The 25533-nt window shown below is 41.0% G+C and overlaps 1 protein-coding gene across 5 annotated transcripts in view; it reads right to left on the reverse strand.

The window, feature by feature from the left end:
* Positions 1–23714, reverse strand: part of DIAPH2 (diaphanous related formin 2) — a 165256-nt gene extending 141542 nt beyond the window's left edge. The window contains exons 1-5 of one of the 5 annotated variants that reach the window (XM_077786469.2): positions 23496–23714; positions 8812–8844; positions 6388–6564; positions 5434–5538; positions 1872–1892 (exon numbers count right to left, since the gene is read on the reverse strand). In XM_077786469.2, the coding sequence (XP_077642595.2) occupies positions 1872–1892; positions 5434–5538; positions 6388–6564; positions 8812–8844; positions 23496–23612 (453 nt within the window). In that variant the 5' untranslated portion in view covers positions 23613–23714. Of the gene's footprint in view, positions 1–1871; positions 1893–5433; positions 5539–6387; positions 6565–8779; positions 8845–23495 lie in introns of all 5 variants that reach the window. The other 4 variants (XM_085570691.1, XM_077786471.2, XM_077786470.2 and 1 more) reach the window with 4 other exon arrangements.
* Between the last annotated feature and the right edge of the window lie 1819 nt (positions 23715–25533).

Genomic DNA, 25533 nt, shown 5'->3' on the forward strand with positions numbered 1-25533 from the left:
TCCCTATTCAAAGAGAGTTTGACTGGAATACTATTTTTAAGAATTGTTATGCCTTTATATGGATCAGATTTTAATACAAACATTTCTTATTTACTTTGAGGTGTAAGGTCTCAGTGAAAAATGTTTTACAGGAGAACACCTAATAAAGATGGAAGCAAAAGTGAAGTAGAAAGAAACTGAAGAGGGTTGGGCCCCACATCAGTATGTTCAGAGAATAAATCAATGCTTAAGAATGAAAATATTAGAAATTCCGTCATGACTGGACTCCTTCAGTGGTACAATTAAGGCAGAGGGTGGTTCACTGATGCCAACTCAAATGAGAGCCTGCACCACCCAGCAGTGCCACAGTGCTGAGGATCCCATGTCAAATTCTAGTGAGTTCAAGCTCCCGAGTTCCCATGAACAGGGAAATCTCCTCTCTGCCATGTCTAGAACCCAACAGCACTACCAGGAACATCCCAAAATGCCTCTCCTCCCTGATCACAGTGGATCTGTAAATCTTCAAGGGAACAGCTCCTAAAGGATGGATCCTGGAAGGAGCACACGGAGGTGCGAGCGCTCGGTAAGCAATAATATGCAGAAGCCAAACTCCAGGCACAGCATTTTTTATTTTAGTATTTAGCAAGTTATTTGCACAAAAACATGCTTTCAATGCAGAGCTGTTCTTGCTTTCTATCAGACCCTGAACCCAAAGGCATGGGGAAGAAAACATCTTAGAACCTCCCCCCACCAATTGTGGGAATATCAGCTTGCTTTATAAAATAGCCTCTTCATAAAGCAGCTGTTCAGGCTAATTCACACCCAAAGGAAATTACACAGCAGCAAGGATTATTTGAAACTGGTTTTAACACACTGAACTGGAAAATTAATAATTTGTACCCTCAAATTATTAAATAATACCCTTTTAAATACATAAGCACAATGAAGATATTTTCCTCAATTAGGGGAAGAACCAATAGTGTGCACAAAACTAAAAAGTACTGGTGAGCACAAAAGTCTCTTTAAAGGCCACTCTGATTAAAACAAAGCCAAGAGAAAAATATACAAGAATATAATGTGTAGGAGAAAAACCTAACTATATCTGAGGTGATGATTGGACAGTTTTAAGCCATAGATTGTTCCCTGACTTAGGTACAAAGCCTTGCTGTGCCTGAAAAGCCTGTTTTGGCTATAATAAAAAATAAAGTCCATCCAGAATTTAAAAGAACATTTTTGTTTTCAATCACTATTTGAAATACATATGTAATTATTCTCCAAAAAAATCTTATTTACTAGGAAACACAAACTTGCTGAACTCACTCCAACAAATTAAATTCCAAATATTTGTCTATAATATTTGAATTCAATCAAAACAACATAAAATGTAGATGAGTCCTTAATAAAAGTTATGCTCTTAGGGATCTCATCTTCAACATACTGAGCTCTTGAATCTTCTAAATTAATCTAAATTGATCTGCTGAAGTTGGCATTTCTAAGACAAGGTATGAATAATAACAATTAAAACATAAAAAATTCCAGATCTAAACAAAATTAAGTCAAATATTGTCAATTTCAAATTTCAAGTGCCTGCCTTCAATAAAAGACAAGCTTAAATTATATTTGTTGCTCACAATGAAGAGATGAGCTCAGTGAGTTTGAATTTGGAAATAGACCCCTGAAAACTTGAAGAAATCCCTCAAAAGTGTAAGCAATGAACTCATACTGGTTAGATAAACATGACTGAGGTGGTTGACAATCATTTTGATAAAACAAGGATTCAGTTGTGCCCACTGAACTTTTAAAACCCAGAAAAAAAAGTCCAAAATATTCCAGCCTAATCTCTTGAAAGGGAAGTTCAGAAGAGAAAACAAAACTCTCATGTTCGTACTCACCGGAACTTTACTTCCGACTATCTGCATGCAGTGGTCAGCCAAGAGAGGTTATTGTGTAAAAAAGATAACAATAATACATAAATAAACAGCACAGTACTTAGTAGGATGTAGTTGCACACACATTTTTCAGTGTTTAATAATTAGTAGTAGTTACATTCTTTCATTACTTTATCAACTTGTTTAGGGGTTAGAGCTTCTCTGACAGGAAAACAGCAGCTCTAAAGCAGGAGCAACAATTTCAATTTCTTATGTTTTGCTGCTGAATCTTCAGTATTTGACACATTTACCTACAAATAACTAAATACCTGTCTTGACAGCTACATCTCGAAAGATTAAATATGCCATTTGTTAAAATTATCAGGTCAGATACTTTACATATGACACTGAGAACACTCTAATGGCATGCTGACTTTTTTCTGTGTATAACAACTGCTTTTATTATGGAGCTTTTGATCTGTTTAGATGATGTCACCACTGAATTTAATTAAGTTTTTGTAATCAAAAACATAGCCTACAGTTATAACTCCAACTTGCATTTCAGAAAATCTCACATGACATTTTTATTCAACTGCTCGGTATGGATGCTTTTAATTACATGGATAATTAAACAGTGATTTTCAGAATGCCATCTTCTCTTTACCATGGAACAGCATCTCTCTGTGTTCATGAACAAAAAGGTGACTTTCCCCAGAGGAAGCTGCAGGAAGGCAGCACATCTGTGCCCTGTTCTGTCACCCTGCACAAATGCCCACGCCCTGGCAACAGCAGGAGCTCGGACATCTGCTCCAGCCTCTCCTGTCAGCTCACCTGCTGCAGGCTGACAGCAGCCAGCTCCTTGCATAACCCCTTTTATCTGATCACCAGCTGCTTTGCTTCTGAGATCTGTGACTGTCTCTGCTCAGCCTCTACCTGCTTCATCTTCTACTCTTTTCCATTTTTCCTTTAGGAATTCTTTCAGAAACAAAAGTCCCTGCGAGTCTTTCACAATCAACACTTCTCTTCCTGAAGAAGTTTCCTCTAGAAGCACAAGAAGGGATTGCCATCACCAATCTCTTCTCCCAATTTCCTATCTTCTCCTCTCACCCATGTCCAACTATTCAGTACAGCACAAAATGTCACCGGGTTCAGTTCTGAAACAGAATTTCAATCCTTCACCAGTTCTCAGGTATAATTTCCATGGCCAACCATCTTTCTCTTCAAGTGAGAGAAGGAATGAGAAGCACAGAAAATCACTTCCCATGAAAGCATCCAGCTCATCAGCTTCTACACGTCCTCCACCCTCAAGGGAAACTTTCTTCACCCAGTGCAACCCAAAGTTCCTTTCTCAGAGCTCTGAAGACAAGTGTTTCAGAAAAGCATGGTCAACATGCTGCAGACAGCACACAGGCAAAGAAAATGAAGCACCAAATTTCAAATAATTTGGTTAAGACAACATCAGCATATGAGAGTGATATTTTCACATGAAGGGAGGGAGCTCAAAAGCCTAAATAAAACAAACATGAAATGAACTGCAAGAAAAGTCACATCAACGGTTAAATGTGTTTTGTGAGCTCTAAGCAGAAGGTCCAAGTATTTTCAGTGTAAAAAAGGAAGACAGATATAATTATCTGTGACAAAAGAAAAAGGTAGAAAATCTAAAGATCATTTTGAATGCAACCAGCATTTTCATGGAAGACAATCATGAAGAAAGGAAAGTTTGACAATTCATAATGCAGTAAAGATTGACTAGGGCTTGAATTCATTGAGCAGAACAGTAACTGCACTAAACAGAAGATGAAATTAAAAGTGAAAATGAGGTTTGGCACCACTGTAAGATCCCAATCAACATTTTAAAATTAACCTCTGTATTTTAATTTTTTTTCTTAACAATCAAGATGCTAGCTATTCAGAAGTTAAATTAGGATAACACTACAGAAAGATAATGTAGATTTCTGAAAGATTCCATTCAAATGCTGTGATTCAATTGCAAGGAGGATGTACTGAAGCACACAAACTTTAATATGAGTTGGTTTTCCTCTAGGAAAAACACTCTGCAATGTGTAAAACATCCACACTGGTGCTGACTTAAGCCCAAAGTGCACATTCATGTACAAGGACCTTTTAGGATGACTTGGTTTTAAATTATTAGTACATTTAGACAAACGTCTTCCCAGTTCTGTTAAGTGTCCCATGCTGCAGCACACATGGGGAGCAATGCAATGCATTAAAATTTCAGCAGTGAGCCATGCAATGGTAGCCATGCTTTCCTTACTCAGCTGCACAGTTCTGGAGCTTGAGGCAGCTATGTTTCAATTGCAGTGTACACGAGAGACATCACCATTGTTCAACTAATTCTTGGAAAAAAATGCAAATACTTCCATTTCTACTTCCACCTCCTGCTGCTTCACTAAAGTATTTTTGCATACTAAGAAAAATTCCAGATTTAATATTGATCATCAAGTGAAGATAAAAACCTCACAAAGCATAATTAACAGTTCCCAAAGACAGTCTAGTTCATAACATTCACTGCATAAGCTTGAATAATTTTCCAGTAATTTGTACATTTAGTTGGACCATGCTTAAAGAACTGGATTCCTTCCAGCACACACTAAAGGACTCTGGATTTTGTTTAAGATGAACTCATGCAGGAACATTACTCCTCTCAGAACTTAAATCACCATTTTCATTACCATTTCATCACCATTATAACACAAACTTCTCCTTACTGAAGTTTATAATGTTTCATGCAAGGCATTTGCATAATAATTGCATGTCATTGTCATATTAATTTTTGAAATTGAACTCTACAGAGCTGATTTTCAAGGTTAACAAGGGACAAGTTAACTGTACTGCTTGCAGTCCATGTTTAAAGATTCCTTAGGCAGACACCAACATACTCCTTACTTATTTCTATATTTGCCATAGTCAAAACTTTTAACACGCACAAAGCATTGCTGTTATCTTTTATAACTAGTTAGTATGAACAGTTCAACTGCAGAAAATAAACTGCAGCTCTTGACTACTTGAAATTATATTTCTCCACCCCAAAAATGTTGGGGTATCCAGTCATTTCCTTACACTTCTTGCACCCCAAAGAAGACAGACTTCAAAAATTCTGCATGAAGGGTTAATCAATCAATTAAATTACAGAGAATAATCAACATCAATGAAAAGTCAAAACATTTTTTTCTAATTAAAATGCAATTTGGAACTGGTTTTAAGACCATCCTTTCACTAAAGGAGTCTTGCACATACATCGCTACTGAAACCACAAAGAAACTTTGGGTACCAAAAATTCTTAAGATGAATTGCACAGAAATATGCTCAGGTTCCATCCATGACTCTACATCATTGGATTTGCAATTTCTTATGGCTTCCAAGAAAGGACCAAGTTTTTACATTGCCCAGCAGGGAAAATGCAAACTAATGGTTTAGATGTAGCTGCAAGCATTCAGAAGTGCGTTGGTATGTACGTATTTATTTTTTCCTACCCCTCTTAGATAATTCTAGACAAAAAAATTCAAGTTTCAAGCTTGAAGAGCATCAGCCTCCAAGCTAAGCTCTCTCCTCAGTGAGTACTTACGGATTTGGCAGTTGCAGAAATGTACTGGACAACCATCTCACGTTTTGTGCTCAAGTCTTTGTCTCGTAAAGGAGCTTTACGTTCCTCGTTCAGGTTCATGTCTTCCTGCAAAGAACCAGACCACAGCACATCAGGAGCACATCTCAAGATTGTCAGCAGTCTTTGTTCTTTTGTTAAACAATTAATTTTCAAACAAACAGAAGTGGCTTTTTCCAGTTTATCTGCGTATATTTGATTTTGCCATACCTGATTTCCTAATTTAATTCTGTCACCTCAAGTATTCATTGTTTTTGAGACTTAGCCAAAATTTAAACTGCAACAAGGGTAGTTAACATTTGTGAAATTTGGCTCAAGAAGTAAGACTAGAGGACAAGCACAACAATTCTAAACCACAAGTTGATGAATAAGTGCCAAATCTTGAGATGTTCCTGTGTTTTTAGTGAAATCTTATCACAGTGGACACCATTCCTGCACTATCTAATCAGAAGGCTGTTATTACATGGATTAGTAGCTTGTGGAAGGGGTAGAAGATAAACTGTTCCAACTGATGTATTTAAAACAAGTCTAAAAGTCAAAATGCTTTGCTAGATTAAATCTATTAAGACAGTTCTATTAACTTAACTGATTAAATACAATGCAGTCATTACTAGTCATGACTAGGCTTGCCATTAAAAGTCAAAGTAGTTTCAGACTGGCACCTAAGAGCAGTCAATGCTGCTGCAATCACTGCTGCTGAACAGCCCTGTCACAGAACTGCTAGTCTCTGTGAGACAGACCTGTTGTCTGCTTCAATTACCATTACCTGGAAAAGTTAAAAACTAATCCCTTAACAAGCAAATCAAGCAAGAGTTAATTAACACTTATCCAATCCTTCAAAAGACATTCACTGCTGCACTGAACAGCACAGAGCTACCCAGTGGAACAGGAAAGTTCTCCCCCATACCCACATCTTACCATCATTTTTTCAAAGAGATCCATAACTTCCTTCTCTGATAAGTTCATGCAGCGCTCATCAACAAGTGCCTGGGCATGTGGGATCTCACTAATGGAAGGCTGAGAGTCAATAGGATGCTGAATGAGAGGCTTCTCTTTCTTCACAGCTGCTTTTCTGAAGCTTGTGATTCTGTCACGCTGCAAAGACATTCAAAAATAAGCAGAAATAGAGAGAAAAGCAGCCAATGGCATGGCAGCAGTGCACGGTTTTAGTTAATTCAAGCAGCAGAGTTAAACTGAACTGTAAGTGAAAATACTGTAATAAAAGAAAGACAATAACATGTAAGGTAAACTCATGACAGGTCACATGCAGAAGGGATTTAAATAGTTCTCACTGATCCAAAATTGCACCAGCTAGGTTAAACTCTTAGCATTTCAAAATCTTGAGTTCATCTTCTCCCATTCCTAATTATCCTGATAGTGAATAAATATGGTACCACAAAGGTAATGTCCAATGTTCCTTCACCTGAAGAGCAATAAGTCTTTGGAGGACAACTGAAAAAGGCAGCGTGGGGAAGGAGGTACTCACAAGTTCATCAGGCTTATGAAAAAAATCCTGCTAAAGTAAAATAAAGTTTGTAGAATTAATGCTCCAAGCATAGTTCCTAACTCCTTGAAGAGTTTGTGAGGAGGAACCCCTGGATTAGTGCTGAGCTTTAGAAAGGCAGGGGAAGGCTTGCTCACACAGAAGCAGGCACCCATGGTTAAACCCACGGCCAGACAGTGCCAGGGCGCTCTGGGTTAGGGCTGCACCAATCCCCACTCCTGGGCTGTAAGCATGCTCAGTTACTGGGTTAATATTGGAAATAACCAGCACCTTCTTATAAGGCCATTTTTGGTGTATGTGTAACATAGAGCTTTATTCTGAATAAAGTCTGAATTGTTTGATTTAATACCTGTCTTTATTATATATATATATTCAATTTGAGAAGACCATGTATATAGCAATTTTCCTCAAAGAATTGTTTGCATCCACAAATACTCCTGTATTTGTTTCAGGCACTCAACAGCCTTATGAAGATGTGCTTTCATCTAACAGCAGCTTATGTAGGGTTACCAGGATTACTCATAGCAGTCACTGACATCTCCACCAAAACATGTAAACCAAAATTCATATTGGCTACAACAAAACGACCTCTCTGAGGTGGGAAATGTCTGATAGAGACAGACTTTGCTTGCAAAAATGGGATTCATTTTAGATTAGTGAGTCCAGAGTGGAGACACTAGAGCAAGAGCTGTAGAGTATGGAGAAGAAAGATTATTCTTCTGTTGTTTTGTTTCTTTTTATTAATTTTTGTTGTTCATTGTTTTTGTTGTTATTTTTAAGATCCTACGAGATTACCTTAAATCTCTGAAGGAAAGTGTCCCTAGATAAGCTGCATTCCCTTTGAACTTTTTTATTTTTGAGGAACGGGTGGTACGGGGGTTTTCTTGTTCCTTAGATATTTTTATATTTGTGGACAGAAGCACAATACCTACAAGGATACTGTTAATGTCTTTTACAAAGCAAGAACACTACTTTAATCTATTTTTTACCTTATTAGAAGAGTTTAAATTACATTTTTGGAAATTAAAATTACTGCATAACCTGGTGAAAAGGCCAAGAATACAACAATGCCTGAAAGGCAGTATCCAGATTTAGCCAAATGCAGTTTTATATAGACCATTCAACAGTCACAAAAAGTCATTTAAGATCCAATTTCACCACATTGTCATCTCTTTCAAGTATAACTTATTAACAACACATTGTTCAATGAGTTTGCACTGGTGAGATCACTGGAAAGACACAAAGGTATCTTCTATGAGATTACAGGCACCATTTCCTCATTTCAGATGTGCAGACAATCATTAACTAAAGAACCAGTCTGGCTTTATTTTATATATGTAATACAAGGCTGTAATCTTAATGAAATAAATTTTGATAGAAGTTTCTGAAAAAACACTTTGGAACCAGTTTAAAGTATTCAGCTTTATCAAGTTAGTGCTACTGAATACACTCTTGTTCCTTGGCATTGAGTAGACATTTATTACCCAAAATGGTTCCACTTGAATCATGTGGCAACCAACTTTGTAGAGTCACTGCAGATCACTTACTGGGAAAGAGAAGGTCAAGAGAAATAACACTTCAGCTGTTGAGTAACAGTTCCAACATAGCCACAGTATTACTGAAGTATTTCAAATGCTTGAGGAAATTTCTCCAACTAGAAATCATTATTAGACTTCTTCAACTGAAGCCACAAATTAAGATCTTTAGGAACAGTTATTAAACTTTCTGAAGTCTAATGCTTAATATCCTTGTAAGAATGTTATTTTGTCCACAACATGAGTAAAGTAGCATGCAGCGTGGAGTTACCATTGCAAATTAAGATGCTACAAAGACCTTACCACATCATCTGCCAAAGTTTTTATTTGAATATTCTATTAAAAAAAAACAAAAAACAACACACACAAATCAAAGAAAAAAAGACAGTGTTACCTACTGCTTTAGAATAAAGGAGTTTATTTCATGTAATTGAACATTAAAAACCATTTGAAATTTCACTAATCATTCTAAAATACTGCAGGCAAATGGAGATGGAATGTCCATTTTTTCTGTGAAAAAGCAAGCAGGATCCCATTGCAGCCTATGCTCTGGGTATGGAATTTATGCACCTGAAGCCTGCAGAGCTGCAGCACCCCCAGTACTGCACAAAGGAGCAGGCAGGGCTCTCCAAAGGGTTTCCAAAACAAACAAACACAAACTCCTGGTATGGAGTGTGAGAGCAGAGCCACGGGGCTCTGAGCTCAGAGCTGAGCACTGCCCGGCCACCTCTCTGTGCCCAAACTTCTGCAGCCCCTGCCAGCTGCTCTGGCCACTGAGCCACAGCAGCCTGCACGTGAACTGCCTGAAACCCCTGAAATGAGGATGCACAAAGCACCCTGCCTCCCTCCCTTTGCCCTGTCACTTCTTCCCAAGCAGGAACACCCTGCTGACAACAATCAGCTGACAACAATTCTTATTCACAGCCAAAAAGCCACCCACGTTGCACACCAATATCAGCAGTCATTATCAAGGAAGCATTTGGTTCATGAACTTTGCTCAGCTGACACATGAATAGGAGTTCAGGTCTAGATCTCATGGGGGGACAGAATCTGAGAAGCATTCAGAAATCTGTGGGACAGTGGAGAGGACTGACCCCAGCTCACAGGTCAGTCCTTACACAGCCCCTTGCTCATTCCCTCCCAGCAGGATTATGTACCCAATCAGAAGTACAAAAGCAAGAAAAACTTGATGGTTGAGCTATAAAGACAATGTAATTACTGATTGGAATAAAGAAAATAAACAAAAGCAAGAAAAACTTGATGGTTGAGATATAAAGACAATGTAATAACTGATGGGAATAAAGAAAATAAAGAAACAAATAAAAAAGCCATCACTTGGCATCAGCAGGCCAATGCCTACCCAGCTTCTGAGCACCTGATGATTTGGAAAAACTGCCCCTCCCCACCCTGCAGCCCTGCCTTTAGTGCCCAGCATGATGTGATACGTTTTGGAATGTCTTTGGTCACCGAGGATGAGCTGTCCCAGCTCTGTCCACCCTGCTCCTGGAGAGAGCCCACAAGAAGCAGAAATCGGGAGAGTGGGAAGGGCTGTTCAGCAGAAGCTGAAGCACTGGGTTCTTTCTGCCAGTGCTTTTTGCTCACAAATCTAGGACACAGCACCAGATGGGCTGTTCTGAACCAGCTCCACCTGAGCCTGACCCAGCACAGACATCTGCACATCCAGGGGCTGACACCAACCTTTTATCTTCCAAAGTGCCACATCTCAAGGCCCTCCTTACACCTCTCCTGTATTCCCCTCACCCGAACTTAGTATAGAATTTATCATCTTGAAAGCAAAACTAAGATGTCCACTTACCACTCCTTTTAATTGAGATTACAGAGAAAAATGAAGTAAAGCCTAGCCCTGTTTTTAATAAAGAGACAGCCAGGCAAGCAAGAAGTTTGAAACTCCGTATGTATTTTAGGAGCTACTTGAATGAGAACTTTTTTTCCCCTTCTCATTTAAGTACTGTCAATCTCTGCCAGAAGCTGGAACAGGATCATCTACCCCATCTCTACACTTATATTGCATTTGTCACTCAAACTCCTCTGGGCAAAGTACAGAATACTAAAACAAGATAGCACAGTGCATTTTTTCAGACCCCACAAGCACTCTTCCCAGATATCCTTCTGGTGCACAAGCTCCACTGCTGCCAGCAGCCACTCGAGATAAGCAGCACATTTAACAGGTAGGAGAGACACTGCAAGTAGCTGGAGGCAAAGTCAAGGCAGTTCTGTACCCACAGATCCTCACACAATTTTGACAATCTCTTGTACTAACAAAGAAATCGCACTTCCAGGCTGATTTCAGAACATAACCCAAAAGTAGTTTACCTCCCTAGGAGGAAATTTAAGATATTGTAGACTCTGTAGTCCTCTAGCATTATTCTTTCTGCCATCTATGAGACAGCCAGAGCAACACAGGACAGAAAAATCTATACCTGCCTAGCTTGTTAAATACACTGAAGTCCCTGTTTGCAGGAGCAGCCCAAGGGAAAAGGCTTCACAAAAATCCGAGGAAACATTTGCAGATAAGGGATATCAAATTAACATTTATACCTATAAATACATATACAATTTAAGACAGCTGTAGATCATCCCTCTCTCCTAGTTATAATATCAAAACAAACGACAGAATTTCTTCAGCAGCTGTACCAAAGAACTATTTCCTACTGACTGACTTAATTCTGTACTTAGAAGATCTCAAAAAGCTTCTCCCTTTCAAACACAGCCTTTCCAGTCCATCCACAATTAATATCATTTTCTATTCACTCTTCCCAGTCTTCGTTTACTCTGTGTATCTGGCTACTTTCAGAAGTACAGACAGATCATGACAAAGCACACAAAAATAATAGCATATACTAATGCACCTGCACCAGACAATTCCTTTATCTCAAGAGGTCTCAGTCAAGTTAATATTCAGAGTAATTGAAATCTTGCATATGAAAACAATAGAAAGATATTTGTGGATCACTACATTTCCTGATGCAGAAATCACTGCTTCCTCATGCAAACAATGTCACATTCACAGAATTCAATTACTTCAGGTGATTGTATCAACTTTTAATACAAAAACTCACAGCAAGTCTACTTTTTTATACCTTTTTCTAACTTGCGTTTTAATAAAACCTTCCAAACCACTTTAGCTGCCCTTGAGTTGTACACTGAGGTGCATTTGCATGGGTTGATTATATTTAAGTATTACTTTGCCATGTTCTTAATTGTTATGCTCAGGAATTTCACTCTCACCACAAAAATCAAATCAGCAGTAACTCCCAGATCACCACATGCAGAATGAACAATGATCAGCCGGGTAACTTCTGAATTTAACAGCAATTTTCTCTCCACTGCCCAGGCAAGCCATGGTGTGCTGGAACACCCATTTCTGCAGCCAGGCTGCAAGCTCATGGGGCAGCTCCCACAAATCTCATTTTCTAGGGGCAATAACCAGAAACTTGGCCTTCTCTCAACTTTCATGTTTTATAGGGTCTGTTTTGTTATTTGTTTGGGTTTTTTTGTTTGTTTTATTAACTGAGCTGATATTGCTGTTTTCTAAAACTTACCTCGACTTCAACACCTGCAAAAGCCACAGTAAAACTCCACTCAAGGACAAAAGCTTTTTAATTTGTATGCAAGCAGGAAAGGAATTACTTCCCACATGAGCACCTGAACCCAGGGAGTTTAAAGGGACAAACCCCAAACTGGTTGATATTTGATGTACAAAAAGTTGTCTGCATCTTGAATCGAGGTCTTAGTCACAAAATAGAACTCACTCCTACAACCTCTGTTCTTCAGAGAATGAATAATGTTCCCATTAGACAATTTAACCATCTGTTAACATATTCAGTTTTGCAATTAAATCTAAAAAGGCACCTAGGAAATGGTGAAAAGATACCCAAGCTATAAAAGTTGATGTGCAGAAACCAGGACTACACACTCATTTAGGCCTTTCAAGATCTTTAGCCATGATGAAGTATACATGACATTTTGTGAATTATATTTTTACTAATTTTATTACTAATGTTTGCTTTAGCATAATATTTTTCACACTTCAAGGAGCATTCACCATGCTTTCAGAAAAACCTTGAAATGACTGTTGTAATCCATCTGCTTTCTCAAAAACACTTGAATTGAGCAATACCAATGGTTTTGTTACTATTGTTGTACATTTACATTTGGGCTATATGACACCATATGGAAAAAATCTTGTTTGCCTTGCAGCTGCTTGCTTCACAAACTCCTTGAATGTGCATTATTCAGCATTTTAAAATAAGGTTTAACCTAGAGTCTGAGCATGGAGGGAAGCATGGGGCTGCCAAAATGCAGATGGAGAACTGTTGGCATCCCTGAGTCAGGGCAGGATGGCACCACCTCCCAGAGGGAAGCTGCCAGCTCTGCCCAATTTCTCCACCTTTTCCCCCAGGAGAATGACCATCCACAAATGAGCAACACTCTAGAAATAAGTCAGACAATTCCTCATGCTAAATAAAGCCCGAGGGTCACCCAGGCTGGTAAATTATTAGCAGCAGAGGGCACCAGTCCTTAATCACCTGCTGGGAGATGCCTCAGCACTGCTCCCAAACAGAAAGGGAGAGAACACCTGCCAGAGGCATGGGAATCATATCAGACAATTCCCTCACAAATGTCAGGGGCTGAGGTTTTGTAAAAAAAGCAAATTCAGAAATTGAAACAAATAAAATCACTGTAAGCAAACAGTCAATTTCATCAGCTTTGTAACTGAAGATACAAAAGGAGTTGAGGAAGACATCTGAACTTTTATATATATATATATATACATATATAATTTGAAGCTCAAACTGCCATCACCATTTTGAAAAGTTTGTTTCAGACAATGATATCTTAGTGCTCATTGACACATAAGCTTTAAAAAACAGAAGAAAATTACAAGCTTTTTTCCAAAAGCTGCAGTTCCATGTCAGTCTAAGCCCATAAAATTGCAGGGTGAGAGACACAGGGCAAGGGTGGCAGCAGGACACTCAGGTTAGACAACTGCAGAAACACCTGCCAGTGCAGAGGCAAATGAAGGAAGTTCTGGCATTTTCCAGAGCCACAGCTGAAATTCAAACACTTCCCATCAAGTCTCCACAGCAGCCAGTCCAGCAGGGTTCACAGCCCTGCTCACAACTGCAGAACTCCCCACCCAGCCCTTGTACAACCAGGACCTGGCCCCTGCTCTGGTCCCTGGAGATCCTGCAGGACAGGATTGCTTTGAGCATCCTGAAAAAGTGCCTTGTGGAGGTGCAGCATGCTTTTCATTAGAGACAGCATGATTTCATGACACAAAAACAGTCTCTCCTCAGAACGCTCTAGAGCTTTTACATTCCTCACTTCAAACTATCAACTGTTTGCTGTTAAAACTTTTGCAAATTATAGACTTTGGAATGAGCCAAGCTGCTTTCCTGCAGTGTGCCTACCAGAACCACGCTCAGCACTGGATCACTGCTGCTTTTCAAAAATGTGGTTGACTTGAGCTTTGAGTTTTTAAAGAACTTTGCTTTTGCTTTTTTGGTATAATATTGTTGTGAAGTACTTCTGAAATATTCTGGAACAGTTAAAAGAAAACTATGTCAAAACAATCCTGATATAGTAAATGCAGACTTTATCTCAATTTTATGCTGAGATACAAGCAGTGGGATTGAGCTCTTTGCTTCCATCCCAGGGGCAGCACAAAGCAGTTTTTCTGATAGCAATACTTGATGTGCACTGAATTGCTGCTCACCTTTGGCCCCTGCTCCTGGCCCTCCTGGCTGCAAGTGCTGAGCTTTTCATCCAGACACTAGGGAGCTGCTGGGACTGAGTGGGAGCTGTTCACAGCTCTGAGGTGGGTCAGTGAAGAGGAGTGAAACAAGCCTCCTTTTATGCCTCACCTCCTCAAGAAACACCTTTTCATCGTGACAAGATTCACCTTTGCTCTGACTGAACTGCAGTCTTAGTTTTTACCCTTTTAACCACATCACACACCTTGAACCTGAAATTAATCTTTTGTCGTAACCTGTTTTCTCTCAAGAGGAGCAACTTGACAGATTTGGTTTGAAATTATCTTAAAAATTGAAGCAGAAACTGCTTTGAGAAATTTCTTCACTCTAATACTTACACACTTTTTTTTTTATTTTATTACTTGCCTCCTCTATGACAGTGTATGCAAGGACAGCCCAATAGCCCACAGGGAGAGGCTCAGCTTCTGTAAACTTCTCTTGTTCTATGCAGAGATAGATTTGGTTAGATTTTTCACTGCATGCTGGTGGTTTTGTAGAATGTCTCTTACTCTTGTGGGTAGAGTAAACACTGAAATAAGCGTCAGACTCCATTTGGATTTTCCTACCAAACCATTTGAGAAGTTAAACTGGCAGAATGCATCTGTTGGGAGAGGACTGATACACTTAAAAATAAAGCAAAACACCCACAGGAAGCTGCAGGAGCTTCCTTGGATACTGGGCAATTCCTTGAGGATGGAACAGAGTGCCTTTGATAGCCTTGGAGAAAGTGAGAACATGTGTAGCTGCTTTGTTTGGGTTGTTTTGTAAGTAGTAAGAAAACCCAACCAAGCAAAACACAGCCCACAAACAAACTGGCAGCAGAAGGGGTGCAGTGAGCCAAGGAGCTGGAATTCCTTGTGAAGAACATTCATTTTGTCTGTACTCAGCAGACTTGGAACACAGTCACAGGGATCATGTCAACAACTTCTTAGAATAATGTTGTCTGTCTTCCAAGACAGACCTACTAGTAAAGAACAAGTACTCAATCAGAGCAGTATTTGATCCCTGCATTACAATAAGTTGATGGTAAAGCCACTTTTTTCACCCTTAATAATAAATGATGTGATACTAAAACTTGGGAAAATGAGTAGTGCTGCTTTCATAGCAGGGAACTCTGATAGCAGTTCCTCCCAGAACTGAAATTCAAGGTTAAATAATTTCCACGGGCATGGACCATAATGTACCTCAACAGGCAAAGAATCCTGGGTTGAACAATGTACAGCTGCTGTTTCACTCTCGAGGTCTTCCTGTTCTCTTCCCTATTCCTTCCTGTTTATAGCAGCGTCCTTAGAAGATAATTTGTCCTTTGGGGAAATAGGAAATGAAGCACCATGTGAACAGAGAGGACTTACATTGTATTTAATAATGAGGAATCCCATGGTATCATTTGACTTCAGTACAAGTGAGAGTCCTTATTAAGAAGAAACTGGAATTCAGGACAATTAAAGAAACCTGTCATAGATATGGAGAATCTTATTTTCTGCTAAAGGAGATAAGCAAAAACAAAACTAAACAAAAAGTTTATCTTAATATTAAAGTGTTCAATGTGCTTTGGCTACCCCAGAACACTCACATGAATTTTATAAAGGTTTTCCACAAAACAATTCTTTTGAAATATAAAATGTTAACTGATAAGATTACTGCTTATCTCAGAAGGCATTCAGCAATTAGTCTGAATCACAGAACACTATAAACTAACTTTAATGGATTTAGGAAGCCTGTCCTATCCACCCAAGCTTTGTCTGAAGTTCAAATATGAATGCATATTAAAAATACAAATTGCCTTTCTGGTTTAGAGGCAGAAACTTTACCAAAGCCTTCTGCTACACTCTTCACCTTTCTAGTTTGGGAACATCTCCACCAAGCTACAATAAACTGGAGGGTGAAAACAAAATTCAGTGCTGTGAATTTGTTACTGTAAAATTCCCTTGGGTGTGTACAAGATGAGATAGCAAAGGTACTGTGTGTGCCCCAAGAGGGGCAGGATGAAGGATGGCAGCGAGCTGAGTTCCTGTGGCAGCTGGGGAACTTGGCCATCCAAGGTGGGGTCACCCCTCAACTTCCAGCCTTTGTGCTCAAATCTTTTCAAATCATTTACCCACTGAATGTGGCTGGCACAAAAATTCAAACATACATGGCATCAGTGCATATTCTCAGCCTGATGTGCTGTTGTTTTTCTTTATGGAAATTCTTCCCTGTTCTAATGCAACTGGGACATACAACCACTCCAATTCTTAATAACTGTCAAGTTCTCATCTACTCATGTACTCACATAATTACAAATGCAAACATCCAGCACAGCTCCATTATGAAACCAAAGTACTTCAGAAGTTACTCAAATTTAATAGACAAATATAATTCACAGCAAGAGAAAGAACATGAAGAACCAAAATGCAGACAAGAAAGCTGAAAACTTGATACTGTATAAGAATTGACAGCTTATATTCTGTTATTAGGGGCTAGAATCTAATGAATCTCACATTGGCTTTGAATTTGTTCCTGACAAAGCTACATTCATTAAAAACACTAAACCACAGGCATCCTTAAAGGTCATTAAAACAACCATCATTAGCTCTCACCATCTTAAGAAGAAGTAATGAACTGCAGAACTAACATTTTTCCTGACCAAGTACTTATTTTGTCTTGTTCACCATCCCTGAGAGGAGATTGAATTTATACAGAGCCACCTGTGAACACATAACCATTTGTGACAAAAAGGTGTCCATGGGGACATTGAATGTGTCAGGTTATTTTTTCTCACCTTTATGCCTGCACATGTGGTATGGTGCAGTTTGTTTATGTGACTCCAGCCAGGACAAAGTCATTAATGTTTGACCAGCTAATTCCTGAACAAAGAACCAAGCCTGTGTCCCTCAAACCAACCTGCACCCACCAATCCTGCAATTCTCTCAGCCTTTGGAACCTAAAATTACAGCTGCTGCTCTCCTGGCTGAAGAGCAACTGTGCTGCAGCACCAGGGGCTGGGATTCTACAGCACTATTCCCATTGTATTTTAAATTTTTCATTTAGAAACTTGTTCTAAACTGCGAGGTAGCAGTGCTCAAAGTTCCACAATCTTCAAGCAAGTTCTTCTGTATTTATTCTGACTCAAAGGGACAAACTAAATAAGTTAATGGGGTCTTGTTATAAAAAGAAAAGTTAATATTTCTACAATAAGTAGGGCAGCAGTAAGTGTGTTAATATATCTATTTACACACACATAAAAATCACTGAGGAATACAAGGCAGTACTTTTTCCAATGACATTGTTTTTAATCAGTCACTTTAACATTTTCCACCTTCGAAACAAGTTTAAGCTGCTACAAATTGAAAATATTCCTAGTAACACTATGCAAAGAACACTTGCAGGCAGCAGACACATCAGACATTCACCATATTCATCATTTTCTCCAACACCCTCTTGTCTCCAAGGATCACTCAAAGGAAGGGAACACAAGCACCACCTCGACACTGCCCTCCCCTCACTCTCCAGAGTTTCCAGCTTACATGGGAGGAGCCTGTATCCATTAGAAACTCTTCAGAACATTTTGCCTTACACAACACAGAAGGTGCAGTGACATTACACTATGCACTACGCCTTCAGGCCAAATATTACCACACCCAGGTGAACCAAAAACCTTCAGGAGCTGTAGCAAACCATAAAATTCCCATGTGTGGCTTGTTCCAGAATTGAACTTCCAAGATTTCTCCATATCTATAAGTCAGAAGTCCATGAATTCGATCATGATGTACATCACAGTATCATTTCCTGGCCACAGCAGATCCTTCCCAGATCTCTGCTGCTATCACACCGTGCCCAGCTAAAAGTGAACAGGAGAGGAAGGCAGAAAAGCAGACACAATTCCATTGAACTAGTGGATGGACTTTAGACAAATTCATACAATAGGAGGAGTTATAGCATGCCACAACTCCAGTCTCATTGGTTCTAGCAAATAAAGAAGAGCAAATAGTACAGCAGTGGTTCTGACAGGCTCATTTCATGACTTTGTTTGTCCCACTGCCACAAAAAACTTGTCAGCAAAGCACCAAGGGGAGCAGGGAGAGTGCTGGAGCCCACACTGCTCCCTAGAAAAGCAAATTCTTTACCTGGCACCCCTTTCTCCCATACAAATTATTGTTACCAGGTATAACATATTTGTCAATAGCAATTCCCATTAAAAGCTCCAGCATTTGCCTAAACATCAGCACCAAGCCTGCCCTATCCTCCTATGTCAGCAGCAGTGCAACAGAAACTTCCATAAGACATTAATTTTACTCTTCAGTAATGGTTGCACCCTTGATAACTTCTGTCCTGTTTTAGGACAAATTTGGGAGAAAAACTGTGTGCTTCTTCCCCCCTTTTCACTCTCAGGACCATTCTTAATGGTGCAAAACATATCCCCATTCATCTGGTTAACCCAGAAATAAAAGCCTCAAAGTCACCCCAGGACAACTTCACTTGCTGGAATATCCTGATTTTGATCTAGTAATACCAAGACTCTTTTAGAACACAAGCATTTTGGTGCACTCCTTCCTCAAGCAGACACCTGAAACAAGAACTCTCTGCAGGCATGCACAAATTTCACTCAAGAGACACTATGATTTCAAATGTAAGCCATTTGATTTGATTGCCAAAAATCTCTGCTCATCCTGACTCATAGTTCACGTATGCAGTACTCGGATATCTAAAGGAGTCATCCAAGAAGAACACTGCTTTTTTTGGATTTTGGTGGGTCCTGCAGCACACAGTCTGTCTGACAGGGATTGATAGGCACAATTTAAATCACTTCACTGCTGCACTGATATGGGTGATGCGACATATCTGGGAAGTCTCTCCCAAGCACGTTAAGCTTATTTCTGTTTTAAAGTGACTTCATAAAAACTTTTATCCCAGAGTTTGATGCCAGGTTATGGCACATTAGTCAGAATGTTGAGTTCCTAGGTTTTCTCAAAGCACACGAGGTTTATAAGACTTCAGTGTTAAGCACAAACAATTTCTGCTTTTAAAACAAAATATGAGATGCTCCTTGGGTGAATCACCAAATCCACTTGCTCTCCAATTAAGGGAGCTCTCTCTTTCCCTAATAATTTGTTTTGCAAGTTACACAACATCTTTCTCCTAACCTGATTTCAAAGGCCACATCACACTCGGAAGGCAGCCCCTTTCAGAAGTGTGGTTTGTAGGAAGTGGAGAATCCTGCACTGAACAGCTCCCACACAGACCTGGAGGGAACCTGGGGGTAAAGCAGCGTGTGTCAGCATGGCCCTCACCACCACGTGCTTCTGCTAATCCTAAAGTGTCAGGAGATATTAACTGGAATTAAAACCACCACCAAAAACTACTGGCCACGTTAATTTCTAGTTAGGCAGTGCTCTAACACTCCCAGAGCATCCCAAATCCTGTTACAGCACCTCTCTTCAAGCACTGACTCACAGAACCACAGGTGTTGGAAAGGATCTCATTCTTTTCTCAGGGCAGCCCAAACTCCTGCCCAAAAAGCAGGGTCACCCACCAAATTCACATCAGCATTCTAAAGACTATCCAAGTTCAGAACTTCAAAACCTCCAAGAACAGTGATTTCAGTGTCTCTGACCAAAAAATCCTTTCAATCATCTTCCCCTTTTAGTCTCCTCTCCAGCTCCTTTTTATGACCTCTGTCTTCCTTTCTTCTGCCATGAACTTCTGTCAAAAAGTCTGACTTCAACTTCTCAACCAAAATGATGCTCAACCTTGGGAAGCTACGCCAGCTCCGTCACACCAAAGCTGGCACTCTCAAGCACTTCCCATTTCCTAGGTCCCTGACAGAATTATCTATTTCCCATGTGACTGAAGCGTGGAGGAGAGCAAAGAACATCTGAGTAAAGCATTAACCAACAGAGGAATCCCAGCAATCTCCCTGACAACCTTAATTTAGTCTGTTTGCCCTAGCAGAACAGGCAAGATTTAAAATAAGCAAATTAGCATGTTTGCAAACCCATGGAACTGCTCTCTGCCACCTCCTGCCAGCCTATTCTCAGGGCTGACGTGAGATCAGATGATTGTTTGCCAAAACAATCTAGATTTTTTTTCTGACCATTTCACTGTAAACAAAAATGATGACAAAAATACCAGTCACTTATTCCAATCTCTAGTCCTTAAGCCATTAAAAAAAAAAGAGGAAAAAAAAAAACCCCTAAAACCCCAACCCAGAGCTCCTCAGCTGCAGTTGAGTCCAGGTGCTCTTAATACTGATATCAAACTTCAGTTAAATACTCCAGTTCACACACTACTACTATAAAAGCTGGAACTAAATTCCCATTGTGCACCTCAGTAACATTCAACAAATTGTATGAAACCTGAACACATCTCCCAACCACCTAAAGCAGAAAATAAATAAATTAGTAGTTCTGATCCAGCCCATCATTAATTGTTTGTGTGTGTATATGGTCAATTGTCTTTCAGAGAAATACTTTAAAGCATTGTTTTCCTTCCCAGCACAGATTCTCTCTCAACAGCCCAGTCCTACTTCCTGTCCATCAGGAAAAAGTGCCACTGATCAAGCTGCAGCCCTTAAACCTCCCCCCAGACAAACCATTACACTTCTGCAGGCCAAGCAGCACTGCACACCTTTTAGTTTCAGATGAAGAGAACAGGGAAATCAAAAACTTCCACCTTTCTATTCTAGTTTCCCTTCCCTCGGGATAATGACTTCAGTTCCTAGCCCTCTGTCACCTAGAGCCATTTTTATCACATAAAAATCATTCCTCTGGACTTCTTCCCAAGGATTTGTCTAATTTCAGCTCCTGTGCCAGGAACCTAAAATACTTTCTCCTCTGTGTGTGGCTGCACACCCTCTCCCAGCAAAGCCTTGCTCAGCACTCCCCTGACGTGTGAAATGAGTTCTGGGAGGAGGCACAGTCCTGCCAGCACACTGAGCTCCCTGAATTACACCCAACACATGACAGGGAGTGCAGGTTGATTCATCTCTGTAACTCCAATAAAACCCGATGAATTGTAAGTTACAGAGATGAACCAAGGAAATCTCCACACCCAGCTGTGAGGAACTTGGTGTATGAGCTCAGTGACAAGTCAGCACAGCACAAACAGCTTCCCTGCCCCAAGTCCCAAACACACCTTTATCTTGCACAGAAGAGAGCAGCGATGAGGTGCAGCTAAGAGTGCTCTCCCAGTGCCTGAAGACACTGCCAGCTCCAGAAGCAATTCCTCACTCAAATTAAAGGCAGCAAAATGTCATAGGATTACTCTCCTGTATAATGGATGAAGCTTTTCCCTGATTACAGGCTTGTTCTTCCCTTACAAACCCGTGGTAGGAATGGATAAATCTGGCTGTCCAGTCACCTCAATTGAAAGCACACCTGAATCCCACCCTTCTTACTCCTTCAAAGTAAATCTCGGTTCATGTCAGGTTTATACACCATTTGTGCACATCATGTCCAGAGTGAAAAAAATCTGCTTTCCTATTCAACCCACTCACTCAATTATATCATCTAAGGCCATTCACTTACCCCACAGAGCAAAACTATCTTTCTGAAGGCTCTGATTTGAGCAACATATCCCTGCTCTGATCCAGGGTGCTGCTGGACTGCAATCATCCACCCCCTCAAGAAACAAAAGTATACTGCTGTGAATGAAATCAAATATTAACATAATGTTCTTTTTTCCCACTCAATGGAACAATGAAAGTTTATTCTAGTGATTCTAGAATAGCTGAATAGACCATGCAGTGGAAATAGTCATCCTGTTCAATCCAATTTTGAGCTCATTTCACTTTGATTTTTCAAATTATGTGTTTCTATCAGAACAGAGTTCTCTTCTGCTAGAGCAAAATTCAAATTTATGTTCACAGCTTCCAACAGAAGCACTTCCCCGAGTGATTTTTGAATCAGTTCCCTGCAGGAATCTCCAGGCAGCCTTCTTCAGTACTTTAGCAGGAAATAGTAGAGGTACTATAAACAGACCCAAAAGTATTGTTTATACAAAGTTTATCCTATGCAAGGAAACATGAGTTTGTTTCCAATAACACCCTGAAACAAAACAAGACACCACATCTGCTTATCTTTTGCCAAGATACACTTCGTCACTTTTAATACAAGCACAGTTCAAGTCATTCATGAAACTGTCATCCTCTGAAACAAGGATAACTTTCAGTAACTTTTCTATGCCTCAGTGTTATATATTCACCAACTTCCCCAAACGCTAACTTCATGCTCAGCACAAGGAAAACAAACAAAACAAGAGAAAGCCCCAAACAAACAACAAGAACCCAAACTGCAGTTGTCAGGCTAATTATCTGCAAGCTCGATACTCGCTAAAAGGAACACATGGTGGGAAAACTTCAATACTCAGTTTCACCTGCATCGGGGAAAGCCCTTGCAACAGGTTAAATAAAGTTTGCAACTTTAGTAATCTCTCCCAGGAGAAGACTCGGGGTGTTTTAAGTGCCTGCTACAGTGTTGCTCTTGGAAATACAACCCAGAACTGAGCTAAATTGGGTAGATTCAACACGTGCAACTAACAAATGTAAACAATAATGGTAAACACTTTCACATTAGCTGGTTTTGCTACTGCAGCATTTATGAACTGTGATACAACCCAGTGATGCTGCCTTGAACTCCGCCTGTATTTTCACTTATCAGGTCTGCCAGTAAAAAAAAAAAAAAAAAAAAAAAAATCAAAGAGCGTAGCCATAACGAACAAACTGCAGCCCTAAAAAGGATTTACTTTTAAAAACCATAAGGCACCACCCAGCTTCCTAAATAATTTTCCCATGAAGTGAGAGGTTGGCAAGCACGTGGCTGGCATCCTGACCAGCGGCGTTCTGGATTGTTCAGCCGGAGGCAGCCGCGCCCCGGCTGTGCGGCGGAGCGGGGCAGAGGTTGCGGGGCAGCGCTGGCGCTGGCGCTGTCGCTGTCCCTGTCCCTGTCGCTGGCGCTGTCGCTGGCGCTGGCGCTGTCGCTGGCGCTGTCGCTGGCGCTGGCGCTGTCGCTGGCGCTGGCGCTGTCGCTGTCGCTGTCGCCGCCCGAGCGGGGGAACCCCGCGAAGCCGCCGGGCCCGGGCACGGCAGCGCGGCCCGGCCCTCGGGGCGCTGCCTCGGCGGGAGCCCCGCAGCCCGCACGGAGCCTGCCCGCGCCCCTCGCTCCCCGCGGGGAGCGCCGCACCGCGCTCCCTCCGCCTCCTCCCGCTGCCCGAGCCCGGCCGTCCGCCGCTCACCAGCTTGGGCTTGTTCCGGCTCTCCTCTTCCGCGGCGCGCCCGCCGCGCTTGGCGTTCATCCTGCCGGAGCTCAGCGGCTCCTCGCCGCCCGCGCCCGGAGTCCCGTGTCCGTCCATGGCTCGGCGGGGCTGTCCCCGGGCCGAACCGAGCCGAACCGAGCGCTCACGGCCGCACCGGCCCCATGGGCCGCCCCCCCCTTCAGCGCCCGCGCCCGCTCCGCCCGGGGCGGCGCCGCTGCCCCGCCGCGCACGCGCACGGCCCGCCCGAGGCACCGCGCCTGCGCGGCGGCGCGCGCCTGCGCCCCGCGCGCGGCCGCAGCAAATGGCGGAGCGCTGAGGGGCGCTCCGGGCCGTGGGGCCGCGGGGCCGTGCAGAGCATCTCCTCCTCCTGCCGCCGGCCCAGGTGTCCGCAACCCCGGCTCTCCTCGCCTTGGGCGCGCCCGGGGATGCGGCGGCCTCAGCACAGCCTGCCCAGAGCAGCTGCGGCCGCCCCATCCTCACAGGCGAGGATTTCTACCTCATACCGACTGGAAACTGTGAAAAATGCGTGTTTTATGATTGGCTTTTCGCAAACGTTACAATGAGTATAATATGTGTAATGTTAGAAAGTTATGCTGTATTAATTCTCTTAGTTTTAGGTTTTAAAATAATGTTAAAATAGAGACTATGTATGTGGGGGGAGCTTTTTTTGTTCTTTTTAGGAATGAGTTACTCACTTCGAAGAACACCTAAATCTTCCAGAGAAAAGGGATTTATGGTTTTCTTATCAGAAGAAGCTAATTTCTTCAGGCCTTGCTCAGACTCAAATTCGCCTTGGGGATTAAAGGAAACAGTTGACATACAACAGACAGAGTTCTTGTCTTAAATAGAATGTATGCATAACCATAAAGAATATATGAACATGCAACAGGCTATTGCTTTTAAGGTTATTCCTTTGTTCACAAGTTATGCTTTTCATGACTTAGTGTCCGAGAGCATCCGGACGTCCGTAATTCTTTACTTTTTATAGTCTTGTAATTGTCCTAACTCTAAACTTTATTACTCTAATTGTATTACTACTTTTATAACCATTTTATTATTATTAAACTTTTAAAATTTTAAAAACCAATTGATTGGCGTTTTTCACAGAAACCTTTGCTCTTCCAGCTTGTACCCATTCCCCTGTGTTCTGTCTCTACGTGCTCTTGTAAATTGTCTTTGGTGAAGGTTCCCAGCAGTTCTGGAAGGCCACTTAGAGCACCCCAGTGCTGCTTCTCTGTTCTCCTGCTCAACAATATCGGACTCATCTACCCATGGCTTGCAGCAATGAAAAATTGCTTAAACATTTCTGTGGATTCCAGAATCCCTTCGGCTGAGCCTCGCTGTGTGAACTGAAGGACCCTCAGGATGCTCTGTATGAGCATGGACAGAGGAAAATCATGGGTCACACGTCTGGTGATTAAAGGCATCGTGTTGACAGATGTCTTCAGCTCAGTTTTTTAAAGAAAAATACAACATTTTGTGTTAGTATACCTGAATTGATACCTGCTAAATTATGTTGAGAAAGCAGTTATGAACAACGTCATGATCTGTTGTTTTGGTGTGACAAGGGCAATGCATTCAGATATAAATTTATCCATTTATTGACCTCTAAGAGAGAGTCCCAAAAGGCAAACAAGACAGAATAGTGAATTTCTGATCTCTGTCTAATACATAGTGATGCAAAGCCTGAGATTCAGGGGGCTGTCTGCATATCTTGCGACTCTCTGAGATTTACCTGAGTACTGGAGGAAATACTTATAGTTTAAATCCAGCTATGCAAACCTGCTGGTAAAATCTGACAATACCAGCTTTGAAATAAATAACAGCTCTAAAACTGGCAGGTGTCTTGAAATCAAAGTAGAATATTGGCAGCAGAAGTTAGGAGGCTATAAAATAGACCAGCTCTGTCTAGATGCTCTGTTCTAAAATTTCCTTTGAGATTCATCTCTTCCTTCCTATATAAATCCTTTTTTCATTCTGATGATTTTAACAATAATTATTTGGACATAGTTTATGA

The sequence above is a fragment of the Lonchura striata genome, chromosome 4A (assembly GCF_050655825.1).
Source record: "Lonchura striata isolate lonStrDom1 chromosome 4A, ASM5065582v1, whole genome shotgun sequence".
In the NCBI taxonomy this organism is placed as follows: Eukaryota; Metazoa; Chordata; class Aves; order Passeriformes; family Estrildidae; genus Lonchura; species Lonchura striata.